Genomic DNA, 23575 nt, shown 5'->3' with positions numbered 1-23575 from the left:
TGACAAGACCAAAACCTGGTAGTCACTGAAAAGACCAGATCATGGTAGTTACTGACAAGACCAGAACCTTCTACTTTATGACAAGACCAGAACCCTCTAGTTATTGACAAGACCAGAACCCGGTAATCACTGACAAGTCCAGAAACTGGTAATCACTGACAACACCAGAACCTGGCAGTTACTGACAAGACCAGAACCTGGTAATCAGTGACAAGACCAGAACCTGGTAGTTACTGACAAGACCAGAAATTGGTTGTCACCGACAAGACCAGAACCTGGTATTCACTGACAAGTCCAGAACCTGGTAGTACCTGACAAGACCAGAACCTGGTCGTTACAGTAAATACCAGAACCTGGTAGTCTCTGACAAGACCAGAACCTGGTAATCAGTGACAAGACCAGAACCTGGTAGTTACTGACAAGACCAGAACCTGGTAGTCACTGAAAAGACCAGATCATGGTAGTTACTGACAAGACCAGAACCCTCTACTTATTGACAAGACCTGAACCCTGTAGTTATTTAAAAGGCCAGTACCTGCTAATTACTGACAAGACCAGAACCTTGCACATACTGACAAGTCCAGAACCTGGTCATCACTGAGAAGTCCACAACCTTGTAATCACTGACAAGACCAGAACCATCTACTTATTGACAAGACCAGAACCCTCTAGTTATTTAAAAGACCAGTACCTGGTAATTACTGACAAGACCAGAACCTGATAGATACTGACAAGATCAAAACCTGGTCGTTACTGTCAATACCAGAACCTGGTTGTGACTGACAAGACCAGAACTTGGTGGTCACTGACAAAACCAGAACCCTCTACTTATTGACAAGAGCAGAACTCTCTAGTTATTTAAAAGACCAGTACCTGGTAATTACTGACAAGACCAGAACCATCTAGTTATTTACAAGACCAGAACCTGGTAGTAACTGACAAGACCAAAACCTGGTCATTACTGTCAATACCAGAACCTGGTAGTCACTGACAAGACCAAAACCTGGTTGTTACTGTAAATACCAGAACCTGGTAATCACTGAGAAGTCCAGAACCTGGTAATCAGTGACAAGACCAGAACCTGGTAGTCACTGACAAGACCAGAACCCGGTAATTACTGACAAGACCAGAACTGGTAGTCACTGACAAGACCAGATCATGGTAGTTACTGACAAGACCAGAACCTGGGAGTCACTGACAAAACCAGAACCTGGTAATCAGTGACAAGACCAGAACCTGGTAGTTACTGACAAGACCAGAACCTGGTAGTCACTGACAAAACCAGAACCTGGTAATCAGTGACAAGACCAGAACCTGGTAATCAGTGACAAGACCAGAACCTGGTAGTTACTGACAAGACCAGAACTTGGTAGTCACTGACAAGACCAAAGCCTGGTGGTTACTGACAAGACCAGAACCTGGTAATCACCGGCAAGACCAGAACCTGGTAGATACTGACAAGACCAGAACCCTCTAGTTATTTACAAGACCAGAACCTGGTAGTAACTGACAAGACCAAAACCTGGTCGTTACTGTCAATACCAGAACTTGGTTGTCACTGACAAGACCAAAACCTGGTAGTTACTGACAAGTCCAGAACCTGGTAGTCACTGACAAGACCAGAACCTGGTAGTCACTGACAAGTCCAGAACCTGGAAGTACCTGACAAGACCAGAACCTGGTAGTTACTGACAAGACCAGAACCTGGTAGTCACCGACAAGACCAGAACCTGGTAGATACCGACAAGACCAGAACCTGGTCGTTACTGTCAACCACCAGAACCTGGTAATCACTGACAAGTCCAGAACCTGGTAATCACTGACAAGACCAGAACCATCTACTTATTGACAAGACCAGAACCCTCTAGTTATTTAAAAGACCACTACCTGGTAATTACTGACAAGACCAGAACCCTCTAATTATTGACAAGACCAGAACCCTCTAGTTATTTACAAGACCAGAACCTGATAGTACTTGACAACACCAAAACCTGGTCGTTACTGTAAATACCAGAACCTGGTAGTCACTGAAAAGACCAGATCATGGTAGTTACTGACAAGACCAGAACCCTCTAATTATTGACAAGACCAGAACCCTCTAGTTATTTACAAGACCAGAACCTGGTATTCACTGACAAGACCAGAACCTGGTAGTCACTGAAAAGACCAGAACCCTCTACTTATTGATAAGTCCAGAACCTGGTAATCACTGAGAAGTCCAGAACCTGGTAATCACTGACAAGACCAGAACCCTCTAGTTATTTACAAGACCAGAACCTGATAGTAACTGACAAGACCAAAACCTGGTCGCTACTGTCAATACCAGAACCTGGTCATCACTGACAAGACCAGAACCTGGTAGTCACTGACAAGACCAGAACCTGGTGGTTTCTAGCAAGACCAAAACCTGATAGTCACCGACAAGACCAGAACCTGGTAGTCACTGACAAGACCAGAACCTGATCGTAACTGACAAACCAAAACCTGGTCGTTACTGTCAATACCAGAACCTGGTAGTCACTGACAATACCAGAACCTGGTAGTCACTGACAAGACCAGAACCTGATAATCAGTGACAAGACCAGAACCTGGTAGTTACTGACAAAACCAGAACCTGGTAATCACTGACAAGTCCAGAACCTGGTAATCACTGACAAGACCAGAGCCCTCTAGTTATTTAAAAGACCACTACCTGGTAATTACTGACAAGACCAGAACCTGGAAGATACTGAAAAGTCCAGAACCTGGTAATCAGTGACAAGACCAGAACCTGGTAGTCACTGACAAAACCAGAACCTGGTAATCAGTGACAAGATCAGAACCTGGTAGTTACTGACAAGACCAGAACCTGGTAGTCACTGACAAGACCAGATCATGGTAGTTACTGACAAGACCAGATCCCTCTACTTATTTACAAGACCAGAACCCTCTAGTTATTTAAAAGACCAGTACCTGGTAATCACTGACAAGACCAGAACCTGGTAATCACTGACAAGACCAGAACCTGGTAATCAGTGACAAGACCAGAACCTGGTTTTTACTGACAAGACCAGAAATTGGTAGTCACTGACAAGACTAGAACCTGGTAGTTACTGACAAGACCAGAAATTGGTAGTCACTGACAAGACCAGAACCTGGTAGTCACTGACAAGACCAGAACCTGGTAGTCACTGAAAAATCCAGAACCTGGTAGTCACTGACAAGACCAGAACCTGGTAGTACCTGACAAGACCAGATCATGGTAGTTACTGACAAGACCAGAACCTGGTAGTCACTGACAAAACCAGAAGCTGGTAATCAGTGACAAGACCAGAACCTGGTAGTTACTGACAAGACCAGAAATTGGTTGTCACTGACAAGATCAGAAGCTTGTAGTCACTGACAAGACCAGAACCTGGTATTTACTGACAAGACCAGAAATTGGTTGTCACTGACAAGATCAGAAGCTTGTAGTCACTGACAAGACCAAAACCTGGTAGTTACTGACAAGTCCAGAACCTGGTAGTCACTGACAAGACCAGAACCTGGTAGTCACTGACAAGTCCAGAACCTGGCAGTACCTGACAAGACCAGAACCTGGTAGTTACTGACAAGACCAGAACCTGGTAGTCACCGACAAGACCAGAACCTGGTAGATATTTACAAGACCAGAACCTGGTCGTTACTGTCAACCACCAGAACCTGGTAATCACTGACAAGTCCAGAACCTGGTAATTACTGACAAGACCAGAACCTGATAGATACTGACAAGACCAGAACTCTCTAGTTATTGACAAGACCTGTACCTGGTATTCACTGACAAGTCCAGAACCTGGTAATCACTGACAACACCAGAACCCTCTAGTTATTGACAAGACCAGAACCCTGAAGTTATTTAAAAGACCAGAACCTGGTAATTACTGACAAGACCAGAACCTGGTAATCACTGACAAGATCAGAAGCTTGTAGTCACTGACAAGACCAGAACCTGGTAATCACTGACAAGATCAGAAGCTTGTAGTCACTGACAAGACCAGAACCTGGTATTTACTGACAAGACCAGAAATTGGTTGTCACTGACAAGATCAGAAGCTTGTAGTCACTGACAAGACCAAAACCTGGTAGTTACTGACAAGTCCAGAACCTGGTAGTCACTGACAAGACCAGAACCTGGTAGTCACTGACAAGTCCAGAACCTGGCAGTACCTGACAAGACCAGAACCTGGTAGTTACTGACAAGACCAGAACCTGGTAGTCACCGACAAGACCAGAACCTGGTAGATATTTACAAGACCAGAACCTGGTCGTTACTGTCAACCACCAGAACCTGGTAATCACTGACAAGTCCAGAACCTGGTAATTACTGACAAGACCAGAACCTGATAGATACTGACAAGACCAGAACTCTCTAGTTATTGACAAGACCTGTACCTGGTATTCACTGACAAGTCCAGAACCTGGTAATCACTGACAACACCAGAACCCTCTACTTATTGACAAGACCAGAACCCTGAAGTTATTTAAAAGACCAGTACCTGGTAATTACTGACAAGACCAGAACCTGGTAATCACTGAGAAGTCCAGAACCTGGTAATCACTGACAAGACCACAACCTGGTAGTCACTGAATAGAACAGAACCTGGTAATCACTGACAAGACCAGAACCCGGTAATTACTGACAAGACCAGAACTGGTAGTCACTGACAAAACCAGAACCTGGTAATCAGTGACAAGACCAGAACCTGGTAGTTACTGACGAGACCAGAACCTGGTAGTTATTGACAAGGCCAGAAATTGGTAGTCACCGACAAGACCAGAACCTGGTAGATACTGACAAGACCAGAACCTGGTAGATCCTGACAAGACCAGAACCTGGTCGTTACTGTCAACCACCAGAACCTGGTAATCACTGACAAGACCAGAACTATCTACGTATTGACAAGACCAGAACCCTCTAGTTATTTACAAGACCAGAACCTGGTAGTAACTGACAAGACCAAAACCTGGTCGTTACTGTCAATACCAAAACCTGGTAGTCACTGACAAGACCAGAACCTGGTAGTCACTGAAAAGACCAGATCATGGTAGTTACTGACAAGACCAGAACCCTCTACTTTATGACAAGACCAGAACCCTCTAGTTATTGACAAGACCAGAACCCGGTAATCACTGACAAGTCCAGAAACTGGTAATCACTGACAACACCAGAACCTGGCAGTTACTGACAAGACCAGAACCTGGTAATCAGTGACAAGACCAGAACCTGGTAGTTACTGACAAGACCAGAAATTGGTTGTCACCGACAAGACCAGAACCTGGTATTCACTGACAAGTCCAGAACCTGGTAGTACCTGACAAGACCAGAACCTGGTCGTTACAGTAAATACCAGAACCTGGTAGTCTCTGACAAGACCAGAACCTGGTAATCAGTGACAAGACCAGAACCTGGTAGTTACTGACAAGACCAGAACCTGGTTGTCACTGAAAAGACCAGATCATGGTAGTTACTGACAAGACCAGAACCCTCTACTTATTGACAAGACCTGAACCCTGTAGTTATTTAAAAGGCCAGTACCTGCTAATTACTGACAAGACCAGAACCTTGCACATACTGACAAGTCCAGAACCTGGTCATCACTGAGAAGTCCACAACCTTGTAATCACTGACAAGACCAGAACCATCTACTTATTGACAAGACCAGAACCCTCTAGTTATTTAAAAGACCAGTACCTGGTAATTACTGACAAGACCAGAACCTGATAGATACTGACAAGATCAAAACCTGGTCGTTACTGTCAATACCAGAACCTGGTTGTGACTGACAAGACCAGAACTTGGTGGTCACTGACAAAACCAGAACCCTCTACTTATTGACAAGAGCAGAACTCTCTAGTTATTTAAAAGACCAGTACCTGGTAATTACTGACAAGACCAGAACCCTCTAGTTATTTACAAGACCAGAACCTGGTAGTAACTGACAAGACCAAAACCTGGTCATTACTGTCAATACCAGAACCTGGTAGTCACTGACAAGACCAAAACCTGGTTGTTACTGTAAATACCAGAACCTGGTAATCACTGAGAAGTCCAGAACCTGGTAATCAGTGACAAGACCAGAACCTGGTAGTCACTGACAAGACCAGAACCCGGTAATTACTGACAAGACCAGAACTGGTAGTCACTGACAAGACCAGATCATGGTAGTTACTGACAAGACCAGAACCTGGGAGTCACTGACAAAACCAGAACCTGGTGATCAGTGACAAGACCAGAACCTGGTAGTTACTGACAAGACCAGAACCTGGTAGTCACTGACAAAACCAGAACCTGGTAATCAGTGACAAGACCAGAACCTGGTAATCAGTGACAAGACCAGAACCTGGTAGTTACTGACAAGACCAGAACTTGGTAGTCACTGACAAGACCAAAGCCTGGTGGTTACTGACAAGACCAGAACCTGGTAATCACCGGCAAGACCAGAACCTGGTAGATACTTAAAAGACCAGAACCTGGTCGTTACTGTCAACCACCAGAACCTGGTAATCACTGACAAGTCCAGAACCTGGTAATCACTGACAAGACCAGAACCATCTACTTATTGACAAGACCAGAACCCTCTAGTTATTTAAAAGACCACTACCTGGTAATTACTGACAAGACCAGAACCCTCTAATTATTGACAAGACCAGAACCCTCTAGTTATTTACAAGACCAGAACCTGATAGTACTTGACAACACCAAAACCTGGTCGTTACTGTAAATACCAGAACCTGGTAGTCACTGAAAAGACCAGATCATGGTAGTTGCTGACAAGACCAGAACCCTCTAATTATTGACAAGACCAGAACCCTCTAGTTATTTACAAGACCAGAACCTGGTATTCACTGACAAGACCAGAACCTGGTAGTCACTGAAAAGACCAGAACCCTCTACTTATTGATAAGTCCAGAACCTGGTAATCACTGAGAAGTCCAGAACCTGGTAATCACTGACAAGACCAAAACCTGGTAGTCACTGACAAGACCAGAACCCTCTAGTTATTTACAAGACCAGAACCTGATAGTAACTGACAAGACCAAAACCTGGTCGTTACTGTCAATACCAGAACCTGGTCATCACTGACAAGACCAGAACCTGGTAGTCACTGACAAGACCAGAACCTGGTGGTTTCTTGCAAGACCAAAACCTGATAGTCACCGACAAGACCAGAACCTGGTAGTCACTGACAAGACCAGAACCTGATCGTAACTGACAAGACCAAAACCTGGTCGTTACTGTCAATACCAGAACCTGGTAGTCACTGACAATACCAGAACCTGGTAGTCACTGACAAGACCAGAACCTGATAATCAGTGACAAGACCAGAACCTGGTAGTTACTGACAAAACCAGAACCTGGTAATCACTGACAAGTCCAGAACATGGTAATCACTGACAAGACCAGAGCCCTCTAGTTATTTAAAAGACCACTACCTGGTAATTACTGACAAGACCAGAACCTGGAAGATACTGAAAAGTCCAGAACCTGGTAATCAGTGACAAGACCAGAACCTGGTAGTCACTGACAAAACCAGAACCTGGTAATCAGTGACAAGATCAGAACCTGGTAGTTACTGACAAGACCAGAACCTGGTAGTCACTGACAAGACCTGATCATGGTAGTTACTGACAAGACCAGATCCCTCTACTTATTTACAAGACCAGAACCCTCTAGTTATTTAAAAGACCAGTACCTGGTAATCACTGACAAGACCAGAACCTGGTAGATACAGAAAAGTCCAGAACCTGGTAATCAGTGACAAGACCAGAACCTGGTTTTTACTGACAAGACCAGAAATTGGTAGTCACTGACAAGACTAGAACCTGGTAGTTACTGACAAGACCAGAAATTGGTAGTCACTGACAAGACCAGAACCTGGTAGTCACTGACAAGACCAGAACCTGGTAGTCACTGAAAAATCCAGAACCTGGTAGTCACTGACAAGACCAGAACCTAGTAGTTACTGACAAGACCAGGACCTTGTAGTACCTGACAAGACCAGAACCTGGTAATCACTGACAAGACTAGATCATGGTAGTTACTGACATGACCAGCAGCTGGTAATCACTGACAAGACCAGAACCCTCTACTTATTGACAAGACCAGAACCCTCTACTTATTGACAAGACCTGTACCTGGTAATCACTGACAAGACCACAACCTGGCAGTAACTGACAAATCCAGAACCTGGTAATCAGTGACAAGACCAGAACCTGGTAGTTACTGACAAGACCAGAACCTGGTAGTCACTGACAAAACCAGAACCTGGTAATCAGTGACAAGACCAGAACCTGGTAATCAGTTACAAGACCAGAACCTGGTAGTTACTGACAAGACCAGAACTTGGTAGTCACTGACAAGACCAAAACCTGGTGGTTACTGACAAGACCAGAACCTGGTAATCACCGGCAAGACCAGAACCTGGTAGATACTTAAAAGACCAGAACCTGGTCGTTACTGTCAACCACCAGAACCTGGTAATCACTGACAAGTCCAGAACCTGGTAATCACTGACAAGACCAGAACCATCTACTTATTGACAAGACCAGAACCCTCTAGTTATTTAAAAGACCACTACCTGGTAATTACTGACAAGACCAGAACCTGATAGATACTGACAAGACCAGAACCCTCTAGTTATTTACAAGACCCGAACCTGGTAGTAACTGACAAGACCAAAACCTGGTCGTTACTGTCAATACCAGAACCTGGTAGTCACTGACTAGACCAGAACCTGGTAGTCACCGACAAGACCATAACCTGGTAATCACTGACAAGACCATAACCCTCTCGTTATTTACAAGTCCAGAACCTGATAGTACTTGACAACACCAAAACCTGGTCGTTACTGTAAATACCAGAACCTGGTAGTCAATGAAAAGACCAGATCATGGTAGTTACTGACAAGACCAGAACCCTCTAATTATTGACAAGACCAGAACCCTCTAGTTATTTACAAGACCAGAACCTGGTATTCACTGACAAGACCAGAACCTGGTAGTCACTGAAAAGACCAGAACCCTCTACTTATTGATAAGTCCAGAACCTGGTAATCACTGAGAAGTCCAGAACCTGGTAATCACTGACAAGACCAAAACCTGGTAGTCACTGACAAGACCAGAACCCTCTAGTTATTTACAAGACCAGAACCTGATAGTAACTGACAAGACCAAAACCTGGTCGTTACTGTCAATACCAGAACCTGGTCATCACCGACAAGACCATAACCTGGTAGTCACTGACAAGACCAGAACCTGAACGTAACTGACAAGACCAAAACCTGGTCGTTACTGTCAATACCAGAACCTGGTAGTCACTGACAATACCAGAACCTGGTAGTCACTGACAAGACCAGAACCTGATAATCAGTGACAAGACCAGAACCTGGTAGTTACTGACAAAACCAGAACCTGGTAATCACTGACAAGTCCAGAACCTGGTAATCACTGACAAGACCAGAGCCCTCTAGTTATTTAAAAGACCACTACCTGGTAATTACTGACAAGACCAGAACCTGGAAGATACTGAAAAGTCCAGAACCTGGTAATCAGTGACAAGACCAGAACCTGGTAGTCACTGACAAAACCAGAACCTGGTAATCAGTGACAAGATCAGAACCTGGTAGTTACTGACAAGACCAGAACCTGGTAGTCACTGACAAGACCAGATCATGGTAGTTACTGACAAGACCAGATCCCTCTACTTATTTACAAGACCAGAACCCTCTAGTTATTTAAAAGACCAGTACCTGGTAATCACTGACAAGACCAGAACCTGGTAGATACTGAAAAGTCCAGAACCTGGTAATCAGTGACAAGACCAGAACCTGGTTTTTACTGACAAGACCAGAAATTGGTAGTCACTGACAAGACTAGAACCTGGTAGTTACTGACAAGACCAGAAATTGGTAGTCACTGACAAGACCAGAACCTGGTATTCACTGACAAGTCCAGAACCTGGTAATCACTGACAACACCAGAACCCTCTACTTATTGACAAGACCAGAACCCTGAAGTTATTTAAAAGACCAGTACCTGGTAATTACTGACAAGACCAGAACCTGGTAATCACTGAGAAGTCCAGAACCTGGTAATCACTGACAAGACCACAACCTGGTAGTCACTGAATAGAACAGAACCTGGTAATCACTGACAAGACCAGAACCCGGTAATTACTGACAAGACCAGAACTGGTAGTCACTGACAAAACCAGAACCTGGTAATCAGTGACAAGACCAGAACCTGGTAGTTACTGACGAGACCAGAACCTGGTAGTTATTGACAAGGCCAGAAATTGGTAGTCACCGACAAGACCAGAACCTGGTAGATACTGACAAGACCAGAACCTGGTAGATCCTGACAAGACCAGAACCTGGTCGTTACTGTCAACCACCAGAACCTGGTAATCACTGACAAGACCAGAACTATCTACGTATTGACAAGACCAGAACCCTCTAGTTATTTACAAGACCAGAACCTGGTAGTAACAGACAAGACCAAAACCTGGTCGTTACTGTCAATACCAAAACCTGGTAGTCACTGACAAGACCAGAACCTGGTAGTCACTGAAAAGACCAGATCATGGTAGTTACTGACAAGACCAGAACCCTCTACTTTATGACAAGACCAGAACCCTCTAGTTATTGACAAGACCAGAACCCGGTAATCACTGACAAGTCCAGAAACTGGTAATCACTGACAACACCAGAACCTGGCAGTTACTGACAAGACCAGAACCTGGTAATCAGTGACAAGACCAGAACCTGGTAGTTACTGACAAGACCAGAAATTGGTTGTCACCGACAAGACCAGAACCTGGTATTCACTGACAAGTCCAGAACCTGGTAGTACCTGACAAGACCAGAACCTGGTCGTTACAGTAAATACCAGAACCTGGTAGTCTCTGACAAGACCAGAACCTGGTAATCAGTGACAAGACCAGAACCTGGTAGTTACTGACAAGACCAGAACCTGGTTGTCACTGAAAAGACCAGATCATGGTAGTTACTGACAAGACCAGAACCCTCTACTTATTGACAAGACCTGAACCCTGTAGTTATTTAAAAGGCCAGTACCTGCTAATTACTGACAAGACCAGAACCTTGCACATACTGACAAGTCCAGAACCTGGTCATCACTGAGAAGTCCACAACCTTGTAATCACTGACAAGACCAGAACCATCTACTTATTGACAAGACCAGAACCCTCTAGTTATTTAAAAGACCAGTACCTGGTAATTACTGACAAGACCAGAACCTGATAGATACTGACAAGATCAAAACCTGGTCGTTACTGTCAATACCAGAACCTGGTTGTGACTGACAAGACCAGAACTTGGTGGTCACTGACAAAACCAGAACCCTCTACTTATTGACAAGAGCAGAACTCTCTAGTTATTTAAAAGACCAGTACCTGGTAATTACTGACAAGACCAGAACCCTCTAGTTATTTACAAGACCAGAACCTGGTAGTAACTGACAAGACCAAAACCTGGTCATTACTGTCAATACCAGAACCTGGTAGTCACTGACAAGACCAAAACCTGGTTGTTACTGTAAATACCAGAACCTGGTAATCACTGAGAAGTCCAGAACCTGGTAATAAGTGACAAGACCAGAACCTGGTAGTCACTGACAAGACCAGGACCTTGTAGTACCTGACAAGACCAGAACCTGGTAATCACTGACAAGACCAGATCATGGTAGTTACTGACATGACCAGCAGCTGGTAATCACTGAAAAGACCAGAACCCTCTACTTATTGACAAGACCAGAACCCTCTAGTTATTGACAAGATCTGTACCTGGTAATCACTGACAAGTCCAGAACCTGGTAATCACTGACAAGACCACAACCTGGTAGTCACTGACAAGACCAGATCATGGTAGTTACTGACAAGACCACAACCTGGTAATCAGTAACAAGACCAGAACCTGGTAGTTACTGACAAGACCAGAACCTGGTAGTCACTGAAAAAACCAGAACCTGGTAATCAGTGACAAGACCTGATCATGGTAGTTACTGACAAGACCAGATCCCTCTACTTATTTACAAGACCAAAACCTGGTAGATACTGACAAGACCAGAACCTGGTAATCACTGACAAGACCAGATTCCTCTACTTATTGACAAGACCAGAACCCTCTAGTTATTTAAAAGACCAGTACCTGGTAATCACTGACAAGACCAGAACCTGGTAGATACTGAAAAGTCCAGAACCTGGTGATCAGTGACAAGACCAGAACCTGGTTTTTACTGACAAGACCAGAAATTGGTAGTCACTGACAAGACTAGAACCTGGTAGTTACTGACAAGACCAGAAATTGGTAGTCACTGACAAGACCAGAACCTAGTAGTTACTGACAAGACCAGGACCTTGTAGTACCTGACAAGACCAGAACCTGGTAATCACTGACAAGACCAGATCATGGTAGTTACTGACATGACCAGCAGCTGGTAATCACTGACAAGACCAGAACCCTCTAGTTATTGACAAGACCTGTACCTGGTAATCACTGACAAGACCACAACCTCGTAGTCACTGACAAGACCACAACCTGGTAATCAGTGACAAGACCAGAACCTGGTAGTTACTGACAACACCACAACCTGGTAATCAGTGACAAGACTAGAACCTGGTAGTCACTGACAAGTCCAGAACCTGGTAGTCACTGACAAGACCAGAACCTGGTAGTCACTGACAAGTCCAGGACCTGGAAGTACCTGACAAGACCAGAACCTGGTAGTTACTGACAAGACAAGAACCTGGTAGTCACCGACAAGACGAGAACCTGGTAGATACTTACAAGACCAGAACCTGGTCGTTACTGTCAACCAACAGAACCTGGTAATCACTGACAAGTCCAGAACCTGGTAATCACTGACAAGACCAGAACCATCTACTTATTGACAAGACCAAAACCCTCTAGTTATTTAAAAGACCAGTACCTGGTAATTACTGACAAGACCAGAACCTGGTACATACTGACAAGACCAGGACCCTCTAGTTATTTACAAGACCAGAACCTGGTAGTAACTAACAAGACCAAAACCTGGTCGTTAGTGTCAATACCAGAACCTGGTAGTGACTGACAAGACCAGACCCTGGTAGTTTCTGACAAGACCAGATCATGGTAGTTATTGACAAGACCAGAACCTGGTAGTTACCGACAAGACCAGAACCTGGTAATCACTGACAAGACCAGAACCCTCTCGTTATTTACAAGACCAGAACCTGATAGTAACTGACAAGACCAAAACCTGGTCGTTACTGTCAATACCAGAACCTGGTAGTGACTGACAAGACCAGAACCTGGTAGTTACTGACAAGACCAGATCATGGTAGTTACTGACAAGACCAGAACTTGGTAGTCACTGGCAAAACCAGAACCTGGTAATCAGTGACAAGACCAGCACCTGGTAATCACTGATAAGTCCAGAACCTGGTAATCACTGACAAGACCAGAACCCTCTACTTATTCACAAGAGCAGAACCCTGTAGTTATTTAAAAGACCAGTACCTTGTAATTACTGACAAGACCAGAACCTGGTACATACTGACAAGTCCAGAACCTGGTAATCACTGAGAAGTCCAGAACCTGGTAATCACTGACAAGACCAGAACCTGGTAGTCACTGACAAGACCAGAACCCTCTAGTTATTTACAAGACCAGAACCTGGTAGTAACTGACAAGACCAAAACCTGGTCGTTACTGTCAATAACAGAACCTGGTAGTCACTGACAAGACCAGAACCTGGTTGTCACTGACAAGACCAGAACCTGGTAGTAACTGACAAGACCAAAACCTGGTCGTTACTGTCAATAAGTGAACCTGGTAATCACTGACAAGACCAGAACCTGATAGATACTGACAACACCAGAACCCTCTAGTTATTTACAAGACCAAAACCTGGTCGTTACTGTCAATAACAGAACCTGCTAGTCACTGACAAAACCAGAACTTGGTAGTTACTGACAAGACCAGAACCTGGTAGTCACTGACAAAACCAGAACCTGGTAATCAGTGACAAGACCAGAACCTGGTAGTTACTGACAAAACCAGAACCTGGTAATCAGTGACAATGCCAGAACCTTTTAGTTACTGACAAGACTAGAAATTGGTAGTCACTGACAAGACTGGAACCTGGTAGTTACAGACAAGACCGGAAATTGGTAATCACTGACAACACCACAACCTGGTAGTACCTGACAAGACCAGAACATGGTAATCAGTGACAAGACCAGAACTTGGTTGTCACTGACAAGACTAAAACCTGGTAGTTACTGACAAGTCCAGAACCTGGTAGTCACTGACAAGACCAGAACCTGGTAGTCAATGACAAGTCCAGAACCTGGAAGTACCTGACAAGACCAGAACCTGGTAGTTACTGACAAGACCAGAACCTGGTAGTCACCGACAAGACCAGAACCTGGTAGATACCGACAAGACCAGAACCTGGTCGTTACTGTCAACCAACAGAACCTGGTAATCACTGACAAGTCCAGAACCTGGTAATTACTGACAAGACCAGTACCTGGTACATACTGACAAGACCAGGACCCTCTAGTTATTTACAAGACCAGAACCTAGTAGTAACTGACAAGACCAAAACCTGATCGTTAGTGTCAATACCAGAACCTGGTAGTCACTGACAAGACCAGAACCTGGTAGTCACTGACAAATCTAGAACCTGGTAGTTACTGACAAGACCAGGACCTGGTAGATACTGAAAAGTCCAGAACCTGGTAATCAGTGACAAGACCAGAACCTGGTCATTACTGACAAGACCAGAAATTGGTAGTCACTGACAAGACAGGAACCTGGTAGTTACTAACAAGACCAGAAATTGGTAGTCACTGACAAGACCAGAACCTGGTAGTCACTGACAAGACCAGAACCTGGTAGTCACTGACAATTCCAGAACCTGGTAGTCACTGACATGACCAAAACCTAGTAGTTACTGACAAGACCAGGACCTGGTAGTACCTGACAAGACCAGAACCTGGTAGATACTGAAAAGTCCAGAACCTGGTAATCAGTGACAAGACCAGGACCTGGTCATTACTGACAACACCAGAAATTGGTAGTCACTGACAAGACTAGAACCTGGTAGTTACTGACAAGACCAGAAATTGGTAGTCACTGACAAGATCAGAACATGGTTGTCACTGACAAGACCAGAACCCTCTTTTTATTTACAAGACCAGAACCTGGTAGTAACTGACAAGATCAAAACCTGGTCGTTACTGTCAATACCAGAACCTGGTAGTGACTGACAAGACCAGAACCTGGTAGTTACTGACAAGACCAGATCATGGTAGTTACTGACAAAACCAGAACTTGGTAGTACCTGACATGACCAGAACCTGGTAGTTACTGACAAGACCAGAACCTGGTAGTCACCGACAAGACCAGAACCTGGTAGATACTGATAAGACCAGAACCTGGTCGTTACTGTCAACCACCAGAACCTGGTAATCACTGACAAGTCCAGAACCTGGTAATCACTGACAAGTCCAGAACCTGGTAATCACTGACAAGACCAGAACCATCTACCTATTGATAAGACCAGAACCCTCTAGTTATTTTAAAGACCAGTACCTGGTAATTACTGACAAGACCAGAACCTGATAGATACTGACAAGACCAGAACCCTCTAGTTATTTACAAGACCAAAACCTGGTCGTTACTGTCAATACCAGGACCTGGTAGTCACTGACAAGACCAGAACCTGGTAGTTACTGACAAGACCAGAACCTGGTAGTCACCTACAAGACCAAAACCTGGTAATCACTGACAATTCCAGAACCTGGTAGTCACTGACAAGACCAGAACCTAGTAGTTACTGACAAGACCAGGACCTGGTAGTACCTGACAAGACCAGAAATTGGTAGTCACTGACAAGACTAGAACCTGGTAGTCACTGACAAGACCAGAACCTGGTCATCACTGAGAAGTCCAGAACCTGGTAATCACTGACAAAACCAGAACATGGTTGTCACTGACAAGACCAGAACCCTCTTTTTATTTACAAGACCAGAACCTGGTAGTAACTGACAAGATCAAAACCTGGTAATCACTGACAATTCCAGAACCTGGTAGTCACTGACAAGACCAGAACCTAGTAGTTACTGACAAGACCAGGACCTGGTAGTACCTGACAAGACCAGAAATTGGTAGTCACTGGCAAGACCAGAACCTGGTAGTCACTGACAAGACCAGAACCTGGTCATCACTGAGAAGTCCAGAACCTGGTAATCACTGACAAAACCAGAACATGGTTGTCAAGGACAAGACCAGAACCCTCTTTTTATTTACAAGAACAGAACCTGGTAGTAACTGACAAGATCAAAACCTGGTCGTTACTGTCAACCACCAGAACCTGGTAGTGACTGACAAGACCAGAACCTGGTAGTTACTGAGAAGACCAGATCATGGTAGTTACTGCAAAGACCAGAACTTGGTAGTCACCGACAAGACCAGAACCTGGTAGATACTGACAAGACCAGAACCTGGTCGTTACTGTCAACCACCAGAACCTGGTAATCACTGACAAGACCAGAACCATCTACTTATTGACAAGACCAGAACCCTCTAGTTACTTAAAAGACCAGTACCTGGTAATTACTGACAAGACCAGAACCTGATAGATACTGACAAGACCAGAACCTGATAGATACTGACAAGACCAGAACCCTCTAGTTATTTACAAGACCAGAACCTGGTAGTAACTGACAAGACCAAAACCTGGTCGTTACTGTCAATACCAGAACTTGGTTGTCACTGACAAGACCAAAACCTGGTAGTTACTGACAAGTCCAGAACCTGGTAGTCACTGACAAGACCAGAACCTGGTAGTCACTGACAAGTCCAGAACCTGGAAGTACCTGACAAGACCAGAACCTGGTAGTTACTGACAAGACCAGAACCTGGTAGTCACCGACAAGACCAGAACCTGGTAGATACCGACAAGACCAGAACCTGGTCGTTACTGTCAACCAACAGAACCTGGTAATCACTGACAAGTCCAGAACCTGGTAATCACTGACAAGACCAGAACCATCTACTTATCGACAAGACCAGAACCCTCTAGTTATTTAAAAGACCAGTACCTGGTACTTACTGACAAGACCAGAACCTGGTACATACTGACAAGACCAGGACCCTCTAGTTATTTACAAGACCAGAACCTAGTAGTAACTGACAAGACCAAAACCTGATCGTTAGTGTCAATACCAGAACCTGGTAGTCACTGACAAGACCAGAACCTGGTAGTCACTGACAATTCCAGAACCTGGTAGTTACTGACAAGACCAGGACCTGGTAGATACTGAAAAGTCCAGAACCTGGTAATCAGTGACAAGACCAGAACCTGGTCATTACTGACAAGACCAGAAATTGGTAGTCACTGACAAGACCAGAACCTGGTAGTTACTAACAAGACCAGAAATTGGTAGTCACTGACAAGACCAGAACCTGGTAGTCACTGACAATTCCAGAACCTGGTAGTCACTGACATGACCAAAACCTAGTAGTTACTGACAAGACCAGGACCTGGTAGTACCTGACAAGACCAGAACCTGGTAGATACTGAAAAGTCCAGAACCTGGTAATCAGTGACAAGACCAGGACCTGGTCATTACTGACAACACCAGAAATTGGTAGTCACTGACAAGACTAGAACCTGGTAGTTACTGACAAGACCAGAAATTGGTAGTCACTGACAAGATCAGAACATGGTTGTCACTGACAAGACCAGAACCCTCTTTTTATTTACAAGACCAGAACCTGGTAGTAACTGACAAGATCAAAACCTGGTCGTTACTGTCAATACCAGAACCTGGTAGTGACTGACAAGACCAGAACCTGGTAGTTACTGACAAGACCAGATCATGGTAGTTACTGACAAAACCAGAACTTGGTAGTACCTGACATGACCAGATCATGGTAGTTACTGCAAAGACCAGAACTTGGTAGTCACCGACAAGACCAGAACCTGGTAGATACTGACAAGACCAGAACCTGGCCGTTACTGTCAACCACCAGAACCTGGTAATCACTGACAAGACCAGAACCATCTACTTATTGACAAGACCAGAACCCTCTAGTTACTTAAAAGACCAGTACCTGGTAATTACTGACAAGACCAGAACCTGATAGATACTGACAAGACCAGAACCCTCTAGTTATTTACAAGACCAGAACCTGGTAGTAACTGACAAGACCAAAACCTGGTCGTTACTGTCAATACCAGGACCTGGTAGTTACTGACAAGACCAGAACCTGGTAGTAACTGACACGACCAGAACCTGGTAGTTACTGACAAGACCAGAACCTGGTAATCACTGACAAGTCCAGAACCTGGTAATCACTGACAACACCAGAACCCTCTACTTATTGACAAGACCAGAACCCTCTAGTTATTTACAAGACTAGAACCTGGTAGTTACTGACAAGACCAGAACCTGGTTGTTACTGTCAAGACCAGAACTTGGTAGTCACTGACAAGACCAGAACCTGGTATTCACTGACAAGACCAGAACCTGGTAGTCACTGAAAAGACCAGAACCCTCTACTTATTGATTATTCCAGAACCTGGTAATCACTGAGAAGTCCAGAAACTGGTAGTCACTGACAAGACCAAAACCTGTTAGTCACTGACAAGACCAGAACCCTCTAGTTATTTACAAGACCCTAACCTGGTAGTAACTGACAAGACCAAAACCTGGTCGTTACTGTCAATACCAGAACCTGGTAGTGACTGACAAGACCAGAACCTGGTAGTTACTGACAAGACCAGATCATGGTAGTTACTGACAAGACCAGAACTTGGTAGTCACTGACAAAACCAGAACCTGGTAATCAGTGACAAGTCCAGAACCTGGTAATCACTGACAAGACCAGAACCCTCTACTTATTGACAAGAGCAGAACCCTCTAGTTATTTAAAAGGCCAGTACCTTGTAATTACTGACAAGACCAGAACCTGGTACATACTGACAAGTCCAGAACCTGGTAATCACTGAGAAGTCCAGAACCTGGTAATCACTGAGAAGACCAGAACCTGGTAGTCACTGACAAGACCAGAACCCTCTAGTTATTTACAAGACCAGAACCTGGTAGTAACTGACAAGACCAAAACCTGGTCGTTACTGTCAATACCAGAACCTGGTAGTGACTGACAAGACCAGAACCTGGTAGTCACTGATAAAACCAGAACCTGGTAGTCACTGACAAGACCAGAACCCTCTAGTTATTTACAAGACCAGAACCTGGTAGTAACTGACAAGACCAAAACCTGGTCGTTACTGTCAATACCAGAACCTGGTAGTGACTGACAAAACCAGAACCTGGTAGTTACTGACAAGTCCAGATCATGGTAGTTACTGACAAGACCACAACTTGGTAATCACTGACAAAACCAGAACCTGGTAATCAGTGACAAGACCAGAACCTGGTAATCACTGACAAGACCAGAACCTGATAATCAGTGACAATACCAGAACCTGGTAGTTACTGACAAGACCAGAACCTGGTAATCAGTGACAATGCCCAGAACCTGGTAGTTACTGACAAGACCAGAAATTGGTATTCACTGACAAGACTGGACCCTGGTAGTTACAGACAAGACCAGAAATTGGTAGTCACTGACAAGACCAGAACCTGGTAGTCACTGACAAGACCAGAACCTGGTAGTCACTGACAATTTCAGAACCTGGTAGTCACTGACAAGACCAGAACCTGGTAGTTACTGACAAGACCAGGACCTGGTAGTACCTGACAAGACCAGAACCTGGTAGATACTGAAAAGTCCAGAACCTGGTAATCAGTGACAATACCAGAAATTGGTAGTCACTGACAAGACTAGAACCTGGTAGTTACTGACAAGACCAGAAATTGGTAGTCACTGACAAGACTGGACCCTGGTAGTTACAGACAAGACCAGAAATTGGTAGTCACTGACAAGACCAGAACCTGGTAGTCACTGACAAGACCAGAACCTGGTAGTCACTGACAATTTCAGAACCTGGTAGTCACTGACAAGACCAGAACCTGGTAGTTACTGACAAGACCAGGACCTGGTAGTACCTGACAAGACCAGAACCTGGTAGATACTGAAAAGTCCAGAACCTGGTAATCAGTGACAAGACCAGAAATTGGTAGTCACTGACAAGACTAGAACCTGGTAGTTACTGACAAGACCAGAAATTGGTAGTCACTGACAAGACCAGAACCTGGTAGTCACTGACAAGACCAGAACCTGGTCATCACTGAGAAGTCCAGAACCTGGTAATCACTGACAAGACCAGAACCCTCTTTATATTTACAAGACCAGAACCTGGTAGTAACTGACAAGACCAAAACCTGGTCGTTACTGTCAATACCAGAACCTGGTAGTGACTGACAAGACCAGAACCTGGTAGTCACTGATAAAACCAGAACCTGGTAGTTACTGACAAGACCAGAACCCTCTAGTTATTTACAAGACCAGAACCTGGTAGTAACTGACAAGACCAAAACCTGGTCGTTACTGTCAATACCAGAACCTGGTAGTGACTGACAAAACCAGAACCTGGTAGTTACTGACAAGTCCAGATCATGGTAGTTACTGACAAGACCACAACTTGGTAATCACTGACAAAACCAGAACCTGGTAATCAGTGACAAGACCAGAACCTGGTAATCACTGACAAGACCAGAACCTGATAATCAGTGACAATACCAGAACCTGGTAGTTACTGACAAGACCAGAACCTGGTAATCAGTGACAATACCCAGAACCTGGTAGTTACTGACAAGACCAGAAATTGGTATTCACTGACAAGACTGGACCCTGGTAGTTACAGACAAGACCAGAAATTGGTAGTCACTGACAAGACCAGAACCTGGTAGTCACTGACAAGACCAGAACCTGGTAGTCACTGACAATTTCAGAACCTGGTAGTCACTGACAAGACCAGAACCTGGTAGTTACTGACAAGACCAGGACCTGGTAGTACCTGACAAGACCAGAACCTGGTAGATACTGAAAAGTCCAGAACCTGGTAATCAGTGACAATACCAGAAATTGGTAGTCACTGACAAGACTAGAACCTGGTAGTTACTGACAAGACCAGAAATTGGTAGTCACTGACAAGACTGGACCCTGGTAGTTACAGACAAGACCAGAAATTGGTAGTCACTGACAAGACCAGAACCTGGTAGTCACTGACAAGACCAGAACCTGGTAGTCACTGACAATTTCAGAACCTGGTAGTCACTGACAAGACCAGAACCTGGTAGTTACTGACAAGACCAGGACCTGGTAGTACCTGACAAGACCAGAACCTGGTAGATACTGAAAAGTCCAGAACCTGGTAATCAGTGACAAGACCAGAAATTGGTAGTCACTGACAAGACTAGAACCTGGTAGTTACTGACAAGACCAGAAATTGGTAGTCACTGACAAGACCAGAACCTGGTAATCACTGACAAGACCAGAACCCTCTTTATATTTACAAGACCAGAACCTGGTAGTAACTGACAAGATCAAAACCTGGTCGTTACGTTCAATACCAGAACCTGGTAGTGACTGACAAGACCAGAAGCTGGTAGTTACTGACAAGACCAGATCATGGTAGTTACTGACAAGACCAGAACTTGGTAGTCATTGACAAAACCAGAACCTGGTAATCAGTGACAAGACCAGAACCTGGTAATCACTGACAAGTCCAGAACCTGGTAATCAGTGACATGACCAGAACCTGGTAATCACTGACAAGACCAGAACCTGGTACATACTGACAAGTCCAGAACCTGGTAATCACTGAGAAGTCCAGAACCTGGTAATCACTGACAAGACCAGAACCTGGTAGTCACTGACAAGACCAGAACCCTCTAGTTATTTACAAGACCAGAACCTGGTAGTAACTGACAAGACCAAAACCTGGTCGTTACTGTCAATAACAGAACCTGGTAGTCACTGACAAGACCAGTACCTGGTAGTCACTGATAAAACCAGAACCTGGTAGTCACTGATAAAACCAGAACCTGGTAATCACTGACAAGACCAGAACCTGGTAGTCACTGACAAGACCAGAACCCTCTGGTTACTGACAAGACCAGAACTTATAGCACGTCCTGGGATAAATTGTCTTCACTCTCGAAATGTTCTAATTGTGATGGTTTTAAGATACATGTGATCCACGCATCATCTGGATTGTTTGCAAATTTACCTGTGACCCCGCCCCATCTCTGGACAGGTGATCTCGGGCAGCAGTGTTTCCCCAAGGTTCAGGACTTTTGGGTATGCCCTGTCTGCAGGCCAGGATGTTGATGGGAATAAATATCCAGACCTTTTGGTCGGCTCTCTGGATGATACTGTGGCTTTGCTCAGGTATTAAATTGGGACAACTATATTTTGACATGCCAGTACATTAAAAATTACCTCACTTTCCCATCTTCCCAACTCTGATTGATTCCTCAGATCTCGTCCAGTCATCAGTCTGAATGAGACACTCAGAGTTTCTCCAAATGTTGTCGACCCAAGTAACTGTGACTTCTGGTAGGATTTAAAGCTAAAAGATGCTAACATGCTAACACTTTGGCTAAAGATATTGCCATGACAACGCTAGCAATGCTAACAGCTAAAAGAATGATTGTTCCGGTGTGCCCAGTTCATCAGAACACCCAGTGTGCTAAGAAATGATTTTAACATGCTAACAGCTAACAAAGCTTGTCCTGGTGTGCCCAGTGTGATAAAAATGTGCTTAACATGCTAACAGCTAGCAGAATGACTGCATGGGTCTGCTAACAGATGTGTTTAACATGCTGACAGCTAACAGAATGACTGCATGGGTGTGCTAACAGATGTGTTTAACATGCTGACAGCTAACAGAATGACTGCATGGGTGTGCTAACAGATGTGTTTAACATGCTGACAGCTAACAGAATGACTGCATGGGTGTGCTAACAGATGTGTTTAACATGCTAACAGCTAACAGAATGACTACATGGGTGTGCTAACAGATGTGTTTAACATGCTAACAGCTAGCAGAATGACTGCATGGGTATGCTAACAGATGTGTTTAACATGCTAACAGCTAGCAGAATGACTGCATGGGTATGCTAACAGATGTGTTTAACATGCTAACAGCTAGCAGAATGACTGCATGGGTATGCTAACAGATGTGTTTAACATGCTAACATGTGTTTTTCAGTGTCCGGGTGGAGGTGTGTTTTTCCTACATCTTCAGCAGTGGAGTGAAGAGTGACAAAGACAATATCAGTAAGAAAAAAAATGTTTGTGTGTATTTTCATGAAACAGATGGAACTTTGTTCCTGGAGGGGCCCTGGACTACACTGTGTTACTATCAGGCCCATTCCCAGTCCCCCACGGCATGTTGACACTGTTTACAAGGTTAACAGAGTTGTTGTTGTGTGATGGATACGTCAGGAGATACTCTGTCACATTATTGGTTTACAGCTAATGACCTCATTAACAGACACGAATAACATCATGCAGCTTCCTGTGTGTCACTCAGTCACACACTCCTCCAGCTGTGTTTGTGTGTCTTT

At 44.4% G+C, this 23575-nt stretch overlaps 1 protein-coding gene across 1 annotated transcript in view; it reads left to right on the top strand.

The window, feature by feature from the left end:
- LOC306765705 (integrin alpha-3-like) overlaps nucleotides 1-23575 on the top strand; it is a gene marked incomplete at both ends in the record, with an annotated part of 175611 nt that overhangs the window by 83365 nt on the left and 68671 nt on the right. The window contains 3 exons of the mRNA XM_079253190.1: nucleotides 22261-22394; nucleotides 22485-22562; nucleotides 23218-23285. Coding sequence (XP_079109316.1) covers nucleotides 22261-22394; nucleotides 22485-22562; nucleotides 23218-23285 — 280 coding nt within the window. The remainder of the gene's footprint in view (nucleotides 1-22260; nucleotides 22395-22484; nucleotides 22563-23217; nucleotides 23286-23575) is intronic.

Source organism: Telmatherina bonti (assembly GCF_933228915.1).
Source record: "Telmatherina bonti genome assembly, chromosome: 14".
Taxonomy (NCBI): Eukaryota; Metazoa; Chordata; class Actinopteri; order Atheriniformes; family Telmatherinidae; genus Telmatherina; species Telmatherina bonti.
This window is presented reverse-complemented; position numbering and strand designations above follow the sequence as displayed.